The sequence below is a fragment of the Psammomys obesus genome, unplaced genomic scaffold, assembly GCF_907164565.1.
Source record: "Psammomys obesus unplaced genomic scaffold, mPsaObe1.curated_primary_1811, whole genome shotgun sequence".
NCBI lineage: Eukaryota > Metazoa > Chordata > Mammalia > Rodentia > Muridae > Psammomys > Psammomys obesus.
In genome coordinates, this window is record NW_026596069.1 from 24,495,785 (window position 1) to 24,514,185 (window position 18,401).

The following is an 18,401-nucleotide window of genomic DNA, read 5'->3' on the forward strand; positions in this document are numbered from 1 at the left end:
TAATCATATCTATGAAGTATTAGGTAGTGTTGAAAATACCTTACAAAGGAAATGACTCACAAACAAATACTTGAGAATTGATGTCAGTTCATATCAGTGACTATAGAGAGCACACTTCACTTTATTTAATAAAACACATTTTTTTTTTTACGTAGCTGCGGATGAAATTGAGAGAATTACATGTGCTAAGCAAATACTCTACCTGAGACATAAAACATTAAACTTTGATAAACTGCATGCTGCTTTTTAATTTTCTCAAGAAGTTTTACGTGTCTATTTTTTTTGATGAATGTGAACGGTTTTATTCAGAAACAGATAGGTACCTGTTTGCATTACAGAATATAAAACTTGGTTTACATTCTATAAAAAAGAACCAATACGCAGATTCAGGAGAGCTTAACAATCACAGAGCAGACCCTATGGGCATGCAGCCGTTGCTCACTGCTTAGACTCGATTTAAGCCAGAAACCCAAACCCCAGCACTGTGGAGATGAGACCACAGGTGTTGCTGCTGAGCGCCCCATGTCTGGAATACGCCATCCTAGCACACTCAGCTTTCTGGTGAAGCATGTGACTGTCACATCAGTGCTAGGCTCTGTGTGTGATGCAGCCTTTCTTAAGTCAGGCTTGGTGGCATGAATTATTTCTTGTCCCCTGAACAACAGCTGGGGTGAAGCTACCCCACCCGGGCCCTTTACCACACCTAGCAGCCCACCCAATGGGACTGTGGAAGAGCAAAGGGTGGGTCCTTCAGATGTGATCATCACCCAGCACCACCCGGATTATTATCCAGAGATGTAGGCGACCATACAGATTATAGAGACCTGCATTTTTTTAGTCACCTGAGGGTTAAAGACTCGGAGTACAATAATTTTTAGGAGGCCCATCAGCAAGGTGCCAAAATATGGGTAAATGGAGTTGGCAAAGATATTTTTTTTAAATAAGGATGGCAACATGTCTATTTTTGACAATAAAAATATATATTTAAGTTATTGAGAGAAAAAAATTTCTGTTTGAAACTAAATCATTTAAACTCCAATTCAGTGACATACAGATACACATATAAAATTCTCTGATAATTTTTAATAAACATGTATTTCAGCTCCCTCCTCCTGGAAGGACTTTTATAGGCATTAAACACTCACCTAAAAGTGCATTTTTTCCATGGTCATCTGGTAGAAATCGCTTGTCCACAGCACAAACTAGGATGTGTTCAGGGAGATTGGGAGATTTGGCTCCCACCAGGAGGAACCCCGCCGGTATGTCAATTTGTTCCATACACAGTGATACCAAACGCAAATCCTTTCCTGCTTGACAAAACCCTAGAACACAGAAGAGAACAGCAGAGCACTTAGGCCAGGTAATACCTCCTTCCCCTGCACTGGGAGACTAGAGTTATCTCCTCCAGAAGGAAGGAAACTTATTCAAAGTTATATAATGTGTCCAGTGAAGTTTAGTGATAGAAGATATGGGAGGTTTGTTATATAGGAAAAACCGAGAACACACTCTTCAACCTGGCAAAAGACGAGCTAAGAACTAAGTATGACACTACGTGACTAGGATCCGCTTGGGGGCAGGTGCAGGCTTTTCCATCAAATTACAAAATACCAGGGGCTGGGGAGAAGGCCAGGTTGTGAAGAGTGCCTGCTGCTTTTGCAGAGAACCTGAGATTACCTCCCAGCACCCACAGGGCACCTGATCACAACCACCCGTAAGTCAAGTCCGACGGATTTGTACTATCTATAACGTCAAGCACATATAACCCCACACAGAGATAGAGCATATACAATTTAAAATAAAACTTGGGGGCTGGAGAGATGGCTCAGGGGGTCTTCCAGAGGACCTGAGTTCCATTCCTAGCACCCACATGGCAGCTCACAACCATATGAGATCATATGCCCTCTTCTGGTGTGTAGGTGTACATGCAGTCAGAACATTGTATACATAATAAATAAATAAATAAATCTTTAAAAAATGAATAAAACTTAAAATTTTTAAAACGTACAAAGTACTAAACTAGGAAGCATTGAAAGTACTGAGGGGAGTATCAAGATTGCTCATCCAAGAGATTACTAATTGGCAGTAAACCTAGAACACAACCCGCCTAGGAAGTACGTCTTCACTATAAGTATGGGCTGCTTCAAGAAGTGGGGCAAAACTACGTGCCAAGCAGAGTGGACTAACCGTTGATGAGAAGTGTATGATTGGCTGTCCCTTGAACTGCATCTCTGGGAGCTGCCTTTGTCTCTAAGACTGGAGCAGTGAGTCTCCACAAACGGAAAGAGATGACAACCCCAGCCTGTACCAATCATAACAGTACTGCATTATTATAGTTCTATAAACCCTAAGGTTAGGCCTGGAGGTGAGGCTCAGGGGTTAAAAGTACTGGCTGCCCCGGGTGGGTTGATACCTCGGAAAGTCTCCCCTTCTCTGGGAAGAAAAGGAAGGACATTGGGGGGGGGTGGAGGGAGGGACTGGGAGGAGATGATCCTATCAGGATGTAAAGTAAATAAATAAATTAGTTAATGAAAAAAAAAAGAAATGTGGTGAATGAACAGAGAGAGACAGACAGACAGAGAGAGCGAGTACTGGCTGCTCTTCCACAGGTGTCCACAGTTTGGTTCCCAGCACCCGTTCTGGGAAGCTCACAACTGTTTTTAACTCTCGCTTCAGGGGATCTAGTGCCCTATTCCGGCCTCTGTGGCTTCATGTGCACATATCAACACACACACAAACACACATTTTCAAAATAAAATAAATCTTTAAAAAATAAAAAAAAAAAAAAAACCTCTCCTTAGGGCCACCCAGTACATTGTTGCTTAACAGATGGCTCATGTAAGTTCAGGGTCCAAAAAGACATTCTAAGACATGTGGGGTTACATGTAAAATTTATCTTAATTTTTTATTGCTAGTGTGTGTGTGTCTATGATATGGGGGCTTACGTGTGCCACAGCATGCATGTGGAGACTAGAGAACAACCTTGTGCAGTTTCTTCTCTTTTCACGTGGATTCTGGAAACAAACCCAAGTCGTCAAGGCTTCCTCAGCAGTGCTTTCACCTGCTGGGCTGCCTCTTGGTCTTACTAATTTTTAATGAGTGAAATGTGAATAGGCACCGTTATCATTTCTTTCTTAAAACCTCCCTTTAAAACAGTACATGGCCTTTTGTTCAATACTTGTCAAGTGAGCAAAACTAGTTAAGTGATCTCATTTAACTCATTTAGACAAAGCTCATTCTCACTGTGTCGTCTCTGCTATTTTATACACTTTCACATCATTTTCAGCATTCGTGTAACAGGCTGCTGCTTAACGTTGGGAAGTTCAGATAAACACAAAAGGGTAATTTTACTGAGGCATCCAACTGTGACCATTGGGTATATGAAGTTGAACTGATCACCCTCACTCATTCAGACATCTCCCCTTAATACGGAGCCACTGGAAACTGAGAGTTGCTGGAGAGAGATTCACTCTTTTTCTTTTTTTAAAATCTTATTTATTTATTTGTTTATTTATTTATTATGTATAATACCAGATCTTATTATGCACCAGAACTCATTATAGATGGTTGTGAGCCACCATGTGGTTGCTGGGAATTGAACTCAGGACCTTCGGAAGAGCAGTCAGTGCTCTTAACCTCTGAGCCATCTCTGCAGCCCAGACTCACTCTTTTTTGAGTGGGTTTTCATTGGGAGGTTTCCCAGGCTGCGGTTTGTGGCTCCACGCACCACACATGTGAGAAGCACTAACAATTCATGTTATCAGAAAAAAAAAACCATGAAGTGAGGAGTGGGACACATTGGGGAGATTGAAGGAGAAATGGGAAGTTGGAAATAATTATATCTCATCGTATACATGTATGAAATTCAAGAATAAGGAAAGCTATGATTTATTACAATGTTAGAAATGGGAATGTGCCTTAGTAAAGCAGTGTACCTAACATGTGCAAGGCCCTCATTTAGTTCCTAGTAACACACAGGCACACACATATCCATAAACACACACACACACACACACACACACACACACATATATACACAAAACCAGTAAGATTATATTAAATGTGTCAACATGATTTTAGATACCAAAATTAAATTAATGTTTGTTTTGTTTTATTTTGAAACTCTATGCAGCTCCGGCTGGCCTAGAACTTGCCAAGTAAATCATGCTGGCCTTGAATACACAGAGAGCCACCTTTCTCTGCCTCTCAAGCCCTGGGAATTAATACTATAACAATAAAAAATTAGCAATTACAATCCAGCCTAAATTTCGTTACATAGAGCAAAAATATAAAATTTTATATATTTAACCCCCAAATATATAGATTCCATATCGGAGGTGTTATATGGAGATCTGGGGTGGGGAACGAGGTTCAGTGGGGGAACATTTGCCTATGATGCTTAGGTCCAGGGTTCTATATCCAGAACTGGGGGGAGGGCTAGAGGGTTTCTTAAATGCTGAAAACCATTAAATCCATTTGTTTCTCCCAAAACAAAGTTGAATTTTCAACAGACATGCCCCTTTTTATATATCCAACTTAAAGTTAAACTGCAACTTTTGAATTACAAAAACTGTAGACAGTTGTATAGCATAAATATAAAAGAATATGTTAATATATTGGTTAGTCTAAAATAGGTGCTTTTTACTTAAAATTTTTTTATCATTCTGCAATGGTAGAATGAATGCTTGAGGAGTTCAAGGTGTCTATTTTACCAAAGGAGATTTATGACTTAAAGATTGAGGACACTAATCTATTCTAACCTCTTCAATATGTAAACGAGAAAAGGATCCAGGAAGGTTAACCTCATGTGCCAAGGCTAAATAGCCACAAACTAACAAAGAGGACACCACAACCCAGATCTCTAAGTGAGATGCTTCTTTAACTTCCACATCTGGCCGGAAAGGCCTAGACCAAAAATTCTAGAACTTTGGATACTAAGACAGAAGGACCTTGGATTCAAGGCTAGCCTGTGATAGAGAATGAGAATCTAGCTCATAACCCAAAACAAACAAACAAACAAACAATCAAGGAAAATCCCATGAACTCCCAAAACAGCAGTGATGTCATCAGCAACAAACGCCAGGAAAAAGTGGGCCAAAGAGATGGTTCAGTTAAGAGCACTTGCTGCTTTCACAGAGGACCCTAGCTTAGATCCTGGTACCCACCCAGAAGCTCATTACTGCCCACAACTCCAGCTCCTGAGGATGCCTTTTTCTGGCCTCTTTGGGTACCAGGTACTCATGTGGTGGGGTGCACAACACACACACACACACACACACTGATTTATGTTTAGATTATAACATTTCTTCTTTTTCTCTCCCTCCCCCCTCCTCCTGTAGGCCAAAGGTCCATGGCAGTTGTCTTCTTCAATTTTGATCTGCACCCTATTATTCTAACATAGGGCCCCTCACAGAACCTGGAGTTCACCAGTTGGCTAGACTGCCTGGTCAGTGAGCCCCAGAGGATCTACTTGTCTCCGTTGCTACTCTGCTAGGCTTACAGAGGTGTGTACCTAACTAAGCCTGTTTGTTTGTTTGTTTGTTTGTTTGTTTTTGTTTTATGTGGATCCTGAGAGTCTGGACTTGGGTCTTCATGCTCCCAGCTCTCACTCTACTGAGGGAACCCTCTCTCCAGTCCAAAGAGTGACACTTCGGATGAGATTTCTGTGGCAAAGAGTAGGAAAGGGGGAGCTACTATTCTGGCTTCTGGCTAAACAGAGTTGAGAAGGCACCAGGTGGAGAGGACCCAAAGAAAGTATAAGAAGTGTAAGTTTCCTTTCTTTCTTTCTTTCTTTCTTTCTTTCTTTCTTTCTTTCTTTCTTTTTCTTTCTTTCTTTCTTTCTTTCTTCTGTCTTTCTGTGAAAGCTATTATTTCAGAGTGATTTCTGTGGCAAAATGAAAACTACATAGCCCACTTAAATGAAGAATCACAAATAATTTTTAGTATTATAGACTTGAGGGTTCCTGGTTATGGTCAAAAGTAATAATCATTAAACAATGAATGGCCTCTATAAGAAGCACGCTTTCTAGACTTCTTAAAAACCTCAGTACCCAGGCTGGAGAGATGGCTCCAAGGTTAAGAGCACTGTTCCAAAGGTCCTGAGTTCAATTCCCAGCAACCACATGGTGGCTCACAACCATCTATAGTGAGATCTGGTGCCCTCTGCTGCCCTGCACTGTATACACTAAGTGAATAAACAAACAAACAAATCTTAAAAAGAAAAACCTCGGTACCTGAGACAATGGAAAGAGAAAATGTAGAGGGAGGTCTGTAAAAGGGTTGCAAGAACCAATCATTGGGAAGCTTCCAGTGTCTGAAAACGGATGCTTTAAATAACAACACATTCAGCACAGAACAGAAAATAAATACCCACAAGGATGGAAATAAATGGTTAAACGAATGAATGAATGAATGGTGGAGAAGAAATGAGTGTCTATGAGGTAAAACTTCAAATAAATGCATGTCCACTCTGCCCATGGCGTGTGATGAAGAACGCCTGCCAGTGAGCATTTCTTCCACAGCACGGGGCATGGCCAGAGAGGCTCCTTCAGACAAGGTTCAGCATGAGTCAGTAGGAGAAGGTGCTGATTCTACACTCTTTTAGAGCAATGGGATGGACATGGCGTGGCATCTTCGTGCTCCTCATCAGACCCATGGCCTCTGAGACATAGAAGAAGAAAACCCTTCCAATAAGGTTGCTTCTTACACTAGCTTCTTATTACACTATTCCTAAAATTGCCAGGGCCATCAAAGCCCAGAAGAAAATCTTTAAAAAGTCACATCTAAGAGGAACCTAAGGAGATAACACAACTAAATTCCTGATAGGACCATGGCTCAGAAAAAGACATTAGATAAAAGCAAGGAACCAAGTAAACCTTAGACTTTATTGTTAACATTAATAAAAAATGTGAGCACAAGCTCATTAACTGTGACACACATGCTTCCTTTACTACGCTGTCTGCAGGAGAAACTGCATATGCATAGAAATGGAACCACTGGCTTAAGTTTTCTATAAATGTAAAGCTGCTCCTAAAAATAGTCCTGTAAAATACTTTTCCTTTCTTCTAGTTACTGGCCAACAGAAGACTCAGGCAATTTAATTAAAAAGAAAAAATGGAGTCAGACGTGGTGGCACATGCCTGTAATCCCAGCACTCGGGAGGCAGAGGCAGACAGATCTCTGTGAGTTTGAGATCAGCCTGGTCTACAAAGTGAGTCCAGGACAGCCAAGGCTACACAGAGAAACCCTGTCTCAAAACAAACAAACAAACAAACAGAAACACCACCCCCAAAAAATGGGGTAGAAAGAGAAAGCAACACTAAGGCTAGAATAGGGTCAGAAAGAAATCAGTCCATGGCCAAATATGGCCACAGAATCAAAGGAATGTTATGAAGTTCAGTTTGTAGTTAAACTAAAAAATTCAAAGTTCACCTGCCAAAGGCCTGGAGTTTTGCTGCAAACATTTCCTGACTGTTTCCCCTAAAGTTTCACTGTCAGGGGTTAGCACAACAAACACATGATAGCTCAGAGATCTCCAAGAAAGAAAGAAAAAAAATTTAATTACTATATATAAAAAACTGAAAATAAGCTGTGCCTGTAAAGAAGAGTTGTTAGCTATAGAATCCACGAACTGTGATTGGATTTCCAGACCAACAGCATCCCAGGACCCTTCGTGGTGGGGAGATAACGCTGGAAGGCTAACAGGACCATCTTCAGCAGCCACCAGACAGCCCTCAGAGCACCCGGGAGTCTAGCCCGTCCTGTGCACAGGAAGAACAACTTGCTTTGCAGACTTGCTCACTTCACTTTTGAGAGCGGTGACAAAAGGTTGCCCTCCTGCCAACTCTCTTTTGTGGCAAATGATTTTAATTTGTTTTAATTTGGTTGTGATAGCAGAGCGCCCTTCTTTATAAACCACATCTGCATCTTCTTAAGAAAATAGCCTTGGTTTTCACTTCATAGAAAGAGATTTGCGTCCTCTTAATTACCTCCAACGTGAAGGCCACAGTGTAAATAGGAGGGGGGAAAGGAAAGTTTACTGACACAGCAGTAAACCCGAACTAAAGTAATCAAAGCTGCATTCAGAGGCTGAGAATCTGCTTGCTAGTCACCTGCACAGACTGTCAGCTGCCTCCCAGCAGGCAGCTGGGAACCTACTCTAGTCCAATAATTTACATAAGAAATTAGCAACCAAAATTTACCTATGAATGGCAAGCCTCAGTAGCCCATCAGCTGTCAAGTATCTGCTTATCTAAATTGCCTCTAAAAATAGCTTTACAGTCCCTTAAGCCTTAGGTAAACAGGGGGTTTCCAAGGAACTGGAAGGTGGTATTTTCAAACAAGGGCACAGGCATTATAGTACCCTGTTTCAATGCTGGTTTTGTGAGCACAACTTCAGGGCTGTTTCCTTTTTGCACAGGAAGATTCTTAGAACTATCTTGGAGTGAGCAAAAATGATAACACCATGTGAAATATAAATACCAATTTATAAATGGCCTTTTATTTTAAATGCCATCTTACAGGGGTGGGGGAAGAGTTAAGTAGGGGAGAGATGGCCAATAGTTAGAAAAACTGGAAACAGTTAATTTAGGAATCTGACTACAGAATGAGTGTTTTCAGAATGTGTTGGGTTTGAATCTTCTGCTTTGGTGGGGGACGTTTCTTTATTTTCAGAAGAAAAAAAAATTGCCTGCTTTTCGCCTTAAAATCACCATTGCTCTTTTGGGGCTCAGATAGTAAGATTTACAGTTAGAGCTTAAGTTAAAGGTCAGCCTGGGTTAGAGTGAGACAAAAATACACAGGGCATATCCTAACTTTGTGGTTTTGTTTGTTTTCTTTGAGACAGGTTCTCACATGTAGCCCTAGCTGTCCTGGAACTCACTGTGTATATCAGTCTGGCCTTGAACTCACAGAGATCCATCCCCTCTGCTCCCAAGTGCTGGGATTTAAGGCATGCTATTTTTAGGTCATCAAGTACATCATGGTACCTTTTCAAAATACCTGGTTATAAATAACACCACAGCTAAATTGAAAACAGATCTCAAGTACTGAAGGGCAGGGAATTCTCTCTACCACGCTTTGGAAGAAAATTTGCTCACTTCAAAATCATCTCCGAAGTTTTCACTCTGGTTCTATTTATTTTATTATTATTATTATTATTTTAGTTTATTCACTTTACATCCCCATTGTAGACCCTCACTCCAGTCCCTCACTCCCTTCATCTTCCCTCACTCCCCCTTCCCTAGTTCTCAGGAAGGGGAAGCCCTCCTCCCCTACCAACTGGCCCCAGCCTATCAAGTCTCATCAGGACTGCCTGCATCCTCTTCCTCTGTGGGCTGCAAAGGCTGCCCTGCCAGGGGGAAGTGATCAAAGAGCAGACAACAGAGTCCATGTCAGAGATAGCCCTTGCACCGTTACTCATGGAGACTGAGCTGCCTATGGGTTACATCTGAGCAGGGGGTCTAGGTCCTCTGATGCAGGGTCCTTAGTTGGTGCATCAATCTCTGCAGGCCTCCCTGGGTCCAGTTTGTTGGCTATGTTGGTCTCCTTGTGGCGCTGCTGTCCTCTCCGAATCCTTCTATCCCTCCACTGTTCCATATGACTCCCTGTACTCTGCCCAAAGTTTGGCTGTGGGTCTCAGCATCTGCTTCAATCCCCTGCTGGGTGGAGTCTTTCAGAGGACATCTATGGAAGGCTCCTGTTCTGTTCCCTCTCTTCAGCCACTTCCAGTGTCTGTTTTATTTGCCCTTCTGAATGAGAATTAAGCATCCTCCCTAGGTCCTCCTTGTTATTTAGTATACATAAGTGACCCCAAAAATTCTACCAAGGAACTCCTATAGCTGAGAAACACCTTCAGCAAAGTGGCTGGATTCAAAATTAGCTTAAAAAAAAATCAGTAGCCTTCCTGTATACAAAAGACAAATGGGTTGAGAAAGAAATTGGGGAAACAACACCCTTCACAATAGCCACAAATAATATAAAGTACCTTGGCATAACTCTAACCAAGCAAGAGAAAGACTTGTATGAAAAAAAACTTTAAGTCTCTGAAAAGAGAAATTGAAGAAGATATCAGAAGATGGAAAAAAAAAAAGCTCTCTCATGATCATGGATCAATAGGATTAACAGTGAAAATGGCAATCTTACCTAAAGCAATCTACAGATTCAATGCAATTCCCATCAAAATGCCAACACAGTTCTTTTCAGACCTTGAAAAAACAATTCTCTGGTTCTATTTAATTATCACATGTAATTTGATTCTCAGTGAGACACCATCCTCAAAAGCGCTGTTCAATGCCATTCGTTACTTGAGGAGGTGACTGACTGCTCAGTTGAAGCAAAAGTGTAATGAGAATACAAATCAAGAAAACAGCAGCGTAATGCTGTCACTGCCCACGTCTCTATGCTCTAAAGGCTTATGGCACATCAATAATGAGTAGGACACACCACATCAAGTCTGGGCAGAGAGCCATTCGTAAGGAAGGAAATCCATAAAGAGTGATGTGCTGTGGGCAAGCCTAACATGAAGAACACTAATGGGTACACCTTCTAGGGATACGTGTGAGCTATAGAGGATTATTCAGGTCTTTTTCCTCTCTAGCAAGAGCATATGGATCCCTCTATGGGTTGTCAGATTCTCAGGGAAGTAGGAAATCAAAAGAAAACAAACTTCCAAACAAGGTCAGCTGTTTTTCTGGCTGTAACTAGATAAGGCTTTAATTGACATCAAATTATTTGTTCTCCAAGCTTTAGCAGAAAACTGTCTTGAGATCTGAAACTTTCTTCTGCCCCTCCCCCACGTCTCCTCGTACATTGACACCATGCAGGTTAATGTTATTCTGAATACAAAACCCACATCCCACACACTAACTAGGTAAGCCTTCAGAACACAGCAACTAGGCAGAGGAAAGAAAACTTTAAGTTGGGATATCAGGGGAGCACAAAACACTGAAAACATTAGACACCAGCATTTCCTGGTTCAAACTGTGGCGGGAGACACAGCTGACATGAACAGATAGAATGAGATCATCAGGTGGCATGGTAGTGTTCACCTTTGACCTCAACACTGGGGAGGCAGAGGCAGGTAAATAAGGAAATCTCTGGGAGCTAGAGCTCAGGCTACCCCAGACCAGCTCACACTATATAACGAGATCAGTCGTAAAGAACGGAGAGACCCAAACTATTTACATTTTATACTGTAAACAGTACTTCCATTTATAATATTTATAAAAGATTTATGTTTTACCTCTGCACCCAGTGAGTGCAGCTGTAGGGCCTTCGAGATGGCTCAGGAGGCAAAGGTACCTGCCAGCAAGCATCACCATCTGACTTTGACCCCTGGTACCCCCAGGGTGGAAGGACAAAACCTGCTCTTGCCAGTTGCATGCCATGGGTCATGGGCATCCACAGACAACACACAACACACAGACAATGCAGAAATAAATGTAATATTAAAAAAGGTTCTAAGTAGGTGTAGAGTCAGGGCATCTAGAATTTTGACCACTACCTCAGGGGTGGTCTAAAAGGAGGAGAAAGATAAAACACTGTTTTGTTTCAGTTTGTGAGACAGGGTTTCTCTTGTGTATCCTTGGCTGTCCTGGAACTCACTTTGTAGACCAGGTTGGTCTCAACTCACAGAGATCTGCCTGCCTCTGCCTCCCCAGTGCTGGGGTCACAGAGAAACGTTGATAAAAGCTCATGAGAGTAAATTCTTAGAGTACTGGAGAAGCCTCCACCTTTGTGTGAACTTGCATTTGCACTGATCCTCTCAAGGAGATGGTTCAACTGTGAGCCTCAGTCTCTTTGTCTACAAGAGAAGGTGGGGCTTGAGTTTCCTGTAGACAACTTTAGTGACCACGGGGGTGAGGACACAGCCACTCATTCCTTTCATCAGCGAGTGGTAGTCAACCTTGAACACCACATGGAAAGATTGGAAACAGATTCGATAATATTACATTACAAAGCTGAAAAGAACTCAAAAGTGCAAACCTACCATCTGTAGTGCAAGATCCTTCTGGGGCAGGTTTTTGTGAGTAAGGAATTGGTGGGCTGTTTGAGTCAGACATATCTTCTTCATCTTCATCATCTTCCATTTCATTGATTGCTACGTTGTTGGAAAAATCCAGGCTGCCATTTTGAGTGTACCGGTGTGCTAGATCTTTATCCAGCTCCTCCACCTTGGGTTTGACATCTGTTTAGATTTTAATTAAAAAAAGAAAAAGATGCTAGTGGAAGATAGATTACAAGAGAGATTCTGAGAGACACCTTTGAGGACAGCGAGACTAGCGTTTTTAATATGCTCAAGTTCCTAGGACTTGGAATCCCCCTTTGAAAGCAGTCAGGAAATGCATGCCACTGGGACACTTACCTGCAGAGGAGAAAGGGTGCTGGTCCGGGTCCAAGTAGAGCTGGGAGAAGATTGGCCTCGGCACCACACTACTACACCGGAGCGAGGCTTCTATGGAATTGTGCAATGCTTCCTCAAATCTGGCGGATTTCAGTTGCCCGGCATATGAGTTCCCCATGGTCTGTCCCGGCACACCCCGAAGAAAAAGCGGAAGGAAAAACTTGTATTAGATGTTTATAAACTACATGTACGGGGCTGGAGAGCTGTCTAGCGGCGAAGACTACTTGCAGCTCTTGCAGAGGACCTGGGTTTGTTTCACAGTACCCATGTGATGGCTCACAACCATCTGTAACTCCAGATCCAAGGGACCTGATGCCCTCTCTGACCTCCATGGGCACATCCATGCTGGTAAAATGCTACTACACATAAAATAAACATAATAAAAATTAAGTATATGTCTGGCAAATATAAAGTATGTTCATATAGCTATGTGAACAGAATAAAATCTATTCTTAAAGCAAGCTGGCAAGATAGCTCAGTAGTGGGTAAAGCTGCTGTCTGCCAAGCCTGATGACCTAAGTTCAATCCCTGGAACCCACGTGGTAGAAGGAAGGAACCAAGCAAGTCCTGCTGGTTGTCTTTAGACCTCTACGTGTGTGCTGTGGCATTCACATGGTGGCACATGATGGCACATGATGTGTAGTGATTACATGCACTCCATACAAACACACACACACACACACACACACACACACACACACACACACACACAACATTAAAAAAAGAAAAGAAAAAAAAACATTTATATTAAATAAAAAGAAACCTAGGGTAAGCTCTCTGTTACGTTGCTCGTGATTTTGGTCTTTGCAGTCAAGGCCCATCTCAACACCTTCAGAAGAGCTTTAATTCAATAGTGGTAAATGTTTGAGAGTCAGCCTCTCACACCAGTAAGGCAAGATTACCCTGTCAGTTATGGAGCCTGGCCTGCTGAACGGTGTGAACACACCCTTCTCTTACACCTCAGACTAGCTTTTAGCAGAGGAAATATTTAATTACTACTCCCTCTACGGTCTATTACCCTAGGAGAAGAAAAGACTCCTGGAGAAACAACATGAAGACTTTGTGACATGTACTTAATTAACCAATGCCTGAATGCAAGATCCAAGTCGCTGATCCAAATTCACTTATTTCTGTGGTGGTATCATTTATCTATGCAGTATCTCCTAGAAGTGATTACCAGAGTGACACGCATTTATCTATGTAAGAGTCACTGTTGCTCTTGTCCCCCTGAACCTCTTCCTTGGTATCCGCCGACAAAGTGAACAATAATAAGTTTGAAGCCATGACCCAACTCACTGGGTACTAACTAGTGGTTTAAGCAATCATTTTCAAATGGTCTGGGGGCCCATGACCCTCTCAGTGGCCCAGGAAGTAAGAAACACTTTCAGGGCTAGGGAGAAGCTAAGGAGTCAAGAACACTGGCTGTTGTTGCAGAGGATCCAGGCTTAATTCCTAGCACCCACGTGATGGGTCACAGCCACCGGTAACTCTAGCTCCAGGGGCTTTGACACCCTCCTCAGGCACACATGGATGCAGGCAAAATACCATACGAACAGATAAAATAAACGTTTAAAAACAGTTTCAAACTATTACTAGCGAATGTGCTTGCTTATTTAAAAAAACCCTCATTATGTTATCCATACATATCAGAACTCCGCAGAATTTGAATAATGGGTGATATTATAACTGAATGAATGCAGAAGCAGATAAACTACTATTCTATATTTTGGGGGGAGTTATTTTTAGAAAAGAGAAGGTGATAGAATACATATGACACGAAAGCAGAAGTGTGGCTGTTTATGGGAAGAAGGGAAGAAGGGGGCCAGGAAAGCAGGGGCAGGGCTGGGGATGAAAGAAGGAGGTAGAGGAGGGGCACAAAGAAGAATAGAGGGTAATGAAACACACCTACACACACACACACACACACACACACACACACACACACAGAAGAGCCAAGTCATAATGAAAACCAGTACTTTGTGTGCTAACCTAAGAAATAATAAAAAGAAAACTGGTGTTTTTCACACATGGTATTTATATTAATACAGTGAACTGTTTATTATCAATCTTGGAAATAAATATTTACAAAGTTGGTTGGTTTTAATTTCTAATATATATAACCTAGGTAGACAGAACCTCAGTGAGGTCCTCAGTAGCTGTTAGGAATACAAAAGGGTGCTGAGATAAAAAGTTGGGAAGTATTAAGCTAGACAGTAGACAGAATACTACATAAAATCATTCACTCTTCAGGATGCTGAAGGAGGCATGGCCTCTTCACTTCACAAACGAAAAAGCAAAACAAGGCAAGCTGGAGAGATGGCTCAGTTAAGAGCACTTAAGTTAGGGTCCCAACATACATGTTGGGAGATTCACAATGGCTGTAAATCTAGCTCTAGGGAATATGTTCCCCTTTCCTGGCCTCCCCATCCCCTCTCTAGCATCTCTCTATTATGTAGCTCTGGCTCCTGGAACTCACTCTGCAGACAAGACTGGCTTTGGACTCCCAGAGATCCTCCTGCCTCTGCCTCCCAAGTGCTGGGATTAAAAGCGTGTGCCACCATGCCAGGCTTCTGTCATTTCAAGCAGATAATTTTAAAAGTATTTTAGTTCCATTTCCTCTGTTAACAATAAAGATTTTATTCTCATCTGCAGTGGCAACCTAGATAGACTCTTTGTAGGGAGTACTTGAAGGATGGACTGAGAAGTACATTAGAGGCCATTAGCAAAGGGAGCCATGAACCAGTGTGCCAAGAATCTAGGAGTGATGCGCAGCACAAGCCAGCTTCTCTCGGATTTCTGAGACCTGTACTCAGGAGCGCCACAGCAGATTGTGGTGCCCCAAGTTGCTGAAGCACAGCGAAGAAACTATGTGGTCCCCATAACTGTGGGAGTAAGCAGTGTGAGCTCCTGTGAACAGCTGGGCTTCTCAAAGCTTCTTAGACGCTCCTATGATTTAGAGAAAAAGCCATGTACTATTTGGCAACCTTCCTTTAATACTGTCTAGCTAACACACACACACACACACATAATATGTGTGCCACCCACCATGTGGGTGCTGGGGATCAAACCCAGGTCCTTTGAAAGAGCAGCCAGCACTCTGAATTGCTGAGCCATCTCTCCAACCCCAGCTACCTCTCTTATAGTAGCTAATACAAAACAATTACTATGGATTTAAAAGACGTGCTTACACTATCTTAAGAAATATCTTATTAATTTTTAACCAGTTTCATTTTTTTATAAAGAGGATACACCTAAAACAGGTAACATTTGACCAAAAGTTGGGTGCATATATGCTAACCAGGTAACAATGCTAGGTGGCAGATAACCTCCAGGCTGTCAAATGAAATTTTCATGAATCACTTGGCTTTTTGGCCAGACCTTTATGACCTCACACAAGTACCTTAAAGATTACATTTTCTAAAGTCCAAAGCAATTTTTCTTTTAAATAGGAACGCCTGGTCAAAACAGGGTGGGTGAGAGAAATGTGCTAGCTCACTAGTCTATTTTGGTCAAAAGCCAACAACTATTTCCCCTTTCTCCCTTTGCTTGCAAGAGAAAACTGCCAGGCATTAACATCAAGTCAAACTGGGTTGTCTCACCATGATCAGCGGAGCAACCCCAAAGATGGTATGTGAGCTTTCTCCAGAACAAAGCGCCTGGAAGTCTTACTCTTCTCGTCGACTGCCAGCCTGGCAAGTCATCGTCACCACATATCTTGGAAACTACGTTCTCCAGGAGGTATTTTCAACCAAATACAAAATTATATCATCTTTAGGTTTTTTATTGTACGTGTTTTGCCCTCATGAATGTACGTGCACCACGTGCATGCCCGGGGCTGGTGGAGGTCTGAAGAGGCCACTGGAGACCCTGGAATTGGGGTTACAGATGGTAATGAGCTGTTACGTGACTGATGGATGTGTCTGTACCTACCGAACTATCTCTCCAGCCCAAATCTTAATTCTGTCCCCTGATCATTTAAGAAATAAATGCCAGATTCATATACACAGCGCAAACAAATAATGCTCTGAAGGAAGACATTAAATCAGCAAAACAATGGGAACTGGAGCTTTCCCATCACGTACTTAAGTGGACACGGGTAGAAGGGTGCATTCCGTGTTCAGACTTGGTGTAAAAGGAAGCAGCATTTTTAAAAAGTATAAAGGGCAATAGAACTGAGCCAGGACTTCTTTAGCACAGACCGCAAAATTATTCCACCCTGGAAAGCCTGATGCTACTCAAAGGAAGCCCTTTCAGTATAACAGATTCTCAACAACATCCCCACTACTCAGTTAAGGTACCTGAAATTATTAGCACTCATCACTGTACCTTGTGACCCTAATGCCCACGATGAGGGAACACACCTGACTGCAATGTTAGTAGGAAATAAATGACTTTCAAAATTAGTCATTAAATCAGATGTGACAAGAGAGCAGACATGACCCTGATTTCCGTATTACAGGCCTCTCAGGTACCAGCTACTTCTGTGATACTGAGGAACTGTGAGAAAGGGGCGGTAGACATGTGGTCCTTCTTGCACCACTGATTAACTGTTCAGAGTGCAGGTGGAACCCACGGCAAACTGCCATGCTATCAAGGCTGGGTGCTTTCTGCTCTCGCCTTTTCCCTTTCCGTACAAAGCAAAGCAGGGGAGTGCGGTGGGAGTAGGCAGTTTCTAAGTCTGGTGGGCTTAGAGAGGGGGTGAAGAAAGGGGAAGCTTGGGAAACAGGCTCCAGCTACTGCGTCCAAGACTCAATTTTGTCTCTCCTGCAAATGAAAACAGCATACTAACTGCCAAGAACTAAGAGTGTCAAAAGACAGAAGAGTCCCCAAGAATTGCTCCCTGGGCCAGAGATGGAGAAATGAAACACACACATATTGATCAAAGAATATTTACAATATAAAAGCCCACAAATAATTTTGCTACTCAAGAGGAAAAGCAGAGTTCCTCTTAGAAAAACGAACAAACCCAGCTCTTGGGGAGGGGGAGGCAGGAAGATCTCTGTAAGTTCCAGGACAGCCTGGTCTACAAAGGGTATCCAGGACAGCCAAGGCTACACAGAGAAACCCTGTCTCAGAAAAACAGAAAAGCAAAACCCAAAATGAAACACCTAATTAACCGATTTTAGAAGAAAAAGGGGAGCTGGAGAGATGGCTCAGTGGTTAAGAGCACTGTCTGCTTTTCAGAGGTCCTGAGTTCAATTCCCAGCAGCCACATAGTGGCTCACAACCATCTGTGATGGGGTCTTAAGCCCTCTACTAACTTGCAGATGTACATGCAGACAGAGCAGCCATATAAATAAATGAATCTTCAAAAAAGGAGAAAAAGGAAGGAAGGCGTGGTATTCCTGTTCTCTTTCTAAGTAACCCCAGCTGTCAGAGAGTAATCCTCTTAAATGAAGATGTCCAGCTAGTAAGTGTGCAAAGAATAGTAGACATATAAAATAATCACTTTGCAACTATGAATGAGGTGTTTGCGTTGGCAGTAGTGTTAGGTGAGACCATGAGGTAGAAGTTGAGGGGAACTTTATAGTGGAAAAACATCAGCCGTGGCCTCTGAACCCAGGGATTAGGTCCTGGTGTGAGGTAGTGAGGCACTGTGGCCTCCCTGAGGAGACAGTGTAAATGAAGCCACCCAGACGTGTCCAGCCAAGTCTCGGAGGGAACTGTGTGAGTGATGAGACCGCAAAGAAACAGAACCAGAACCCGGTTTCTGCAATAGGCCAGGGTCAGTCCAGTCTTAAATAAAGATTCAAAGTTAAACTAAACAGAAAAAGTCCATGTTTTTGTTTGTTTGTTTTACATGTTGTTTGAAGCAGAAAAAATGGTGAGAGTAGCTGTGTGTAGCGGTGCATACCTGTACTCTACAGCACCCTGGAGGCTGAGCCAGGAGCACTTCAAGTTCCAGGATAGCTTGAACTATATGGTAAGACTGTCTGAGAGAGAGAGAGAGAGAGAGAGAGAGAGAGAGAGAGAGAGAGAGATATTGGTGGGGTGAACCATG

General features: G+C 42.4%; 1 protein-coding gene across 1 annotated transcript in view; it reads right to left on the reverse strand.

The window, feature by feature from the left end:
- Greb1l (GREB1 like retinoic acid receptor coactivator) overlaps positions 1-18,401 on the reverse strand; it is a 234,634-nt gene that overhangs the window by 88,187 nt on the left and 128,046 nt on the right. The window contains exons 3-5 of the mRNA XM_055625276.1: positions 12,362-12,521; positions 11,987-12,184; positions 1,146-1,322 (exon numbers count right to left, since the gene is read on the reverse strand). Coding sequence (XP_055481251.1) covers positions 1,146-1,322; positions 11,987-12,184; positions 12,362-12,518 — 532 coding nt within the window. The 5' untranslated portion in view covers positions 12,519-12,521. The remainder of the gene's footprint in view (positions 1-1,145; positions 1,323-11,986; positions 12,185-12,361; positions 12,522-18,401) is intronic.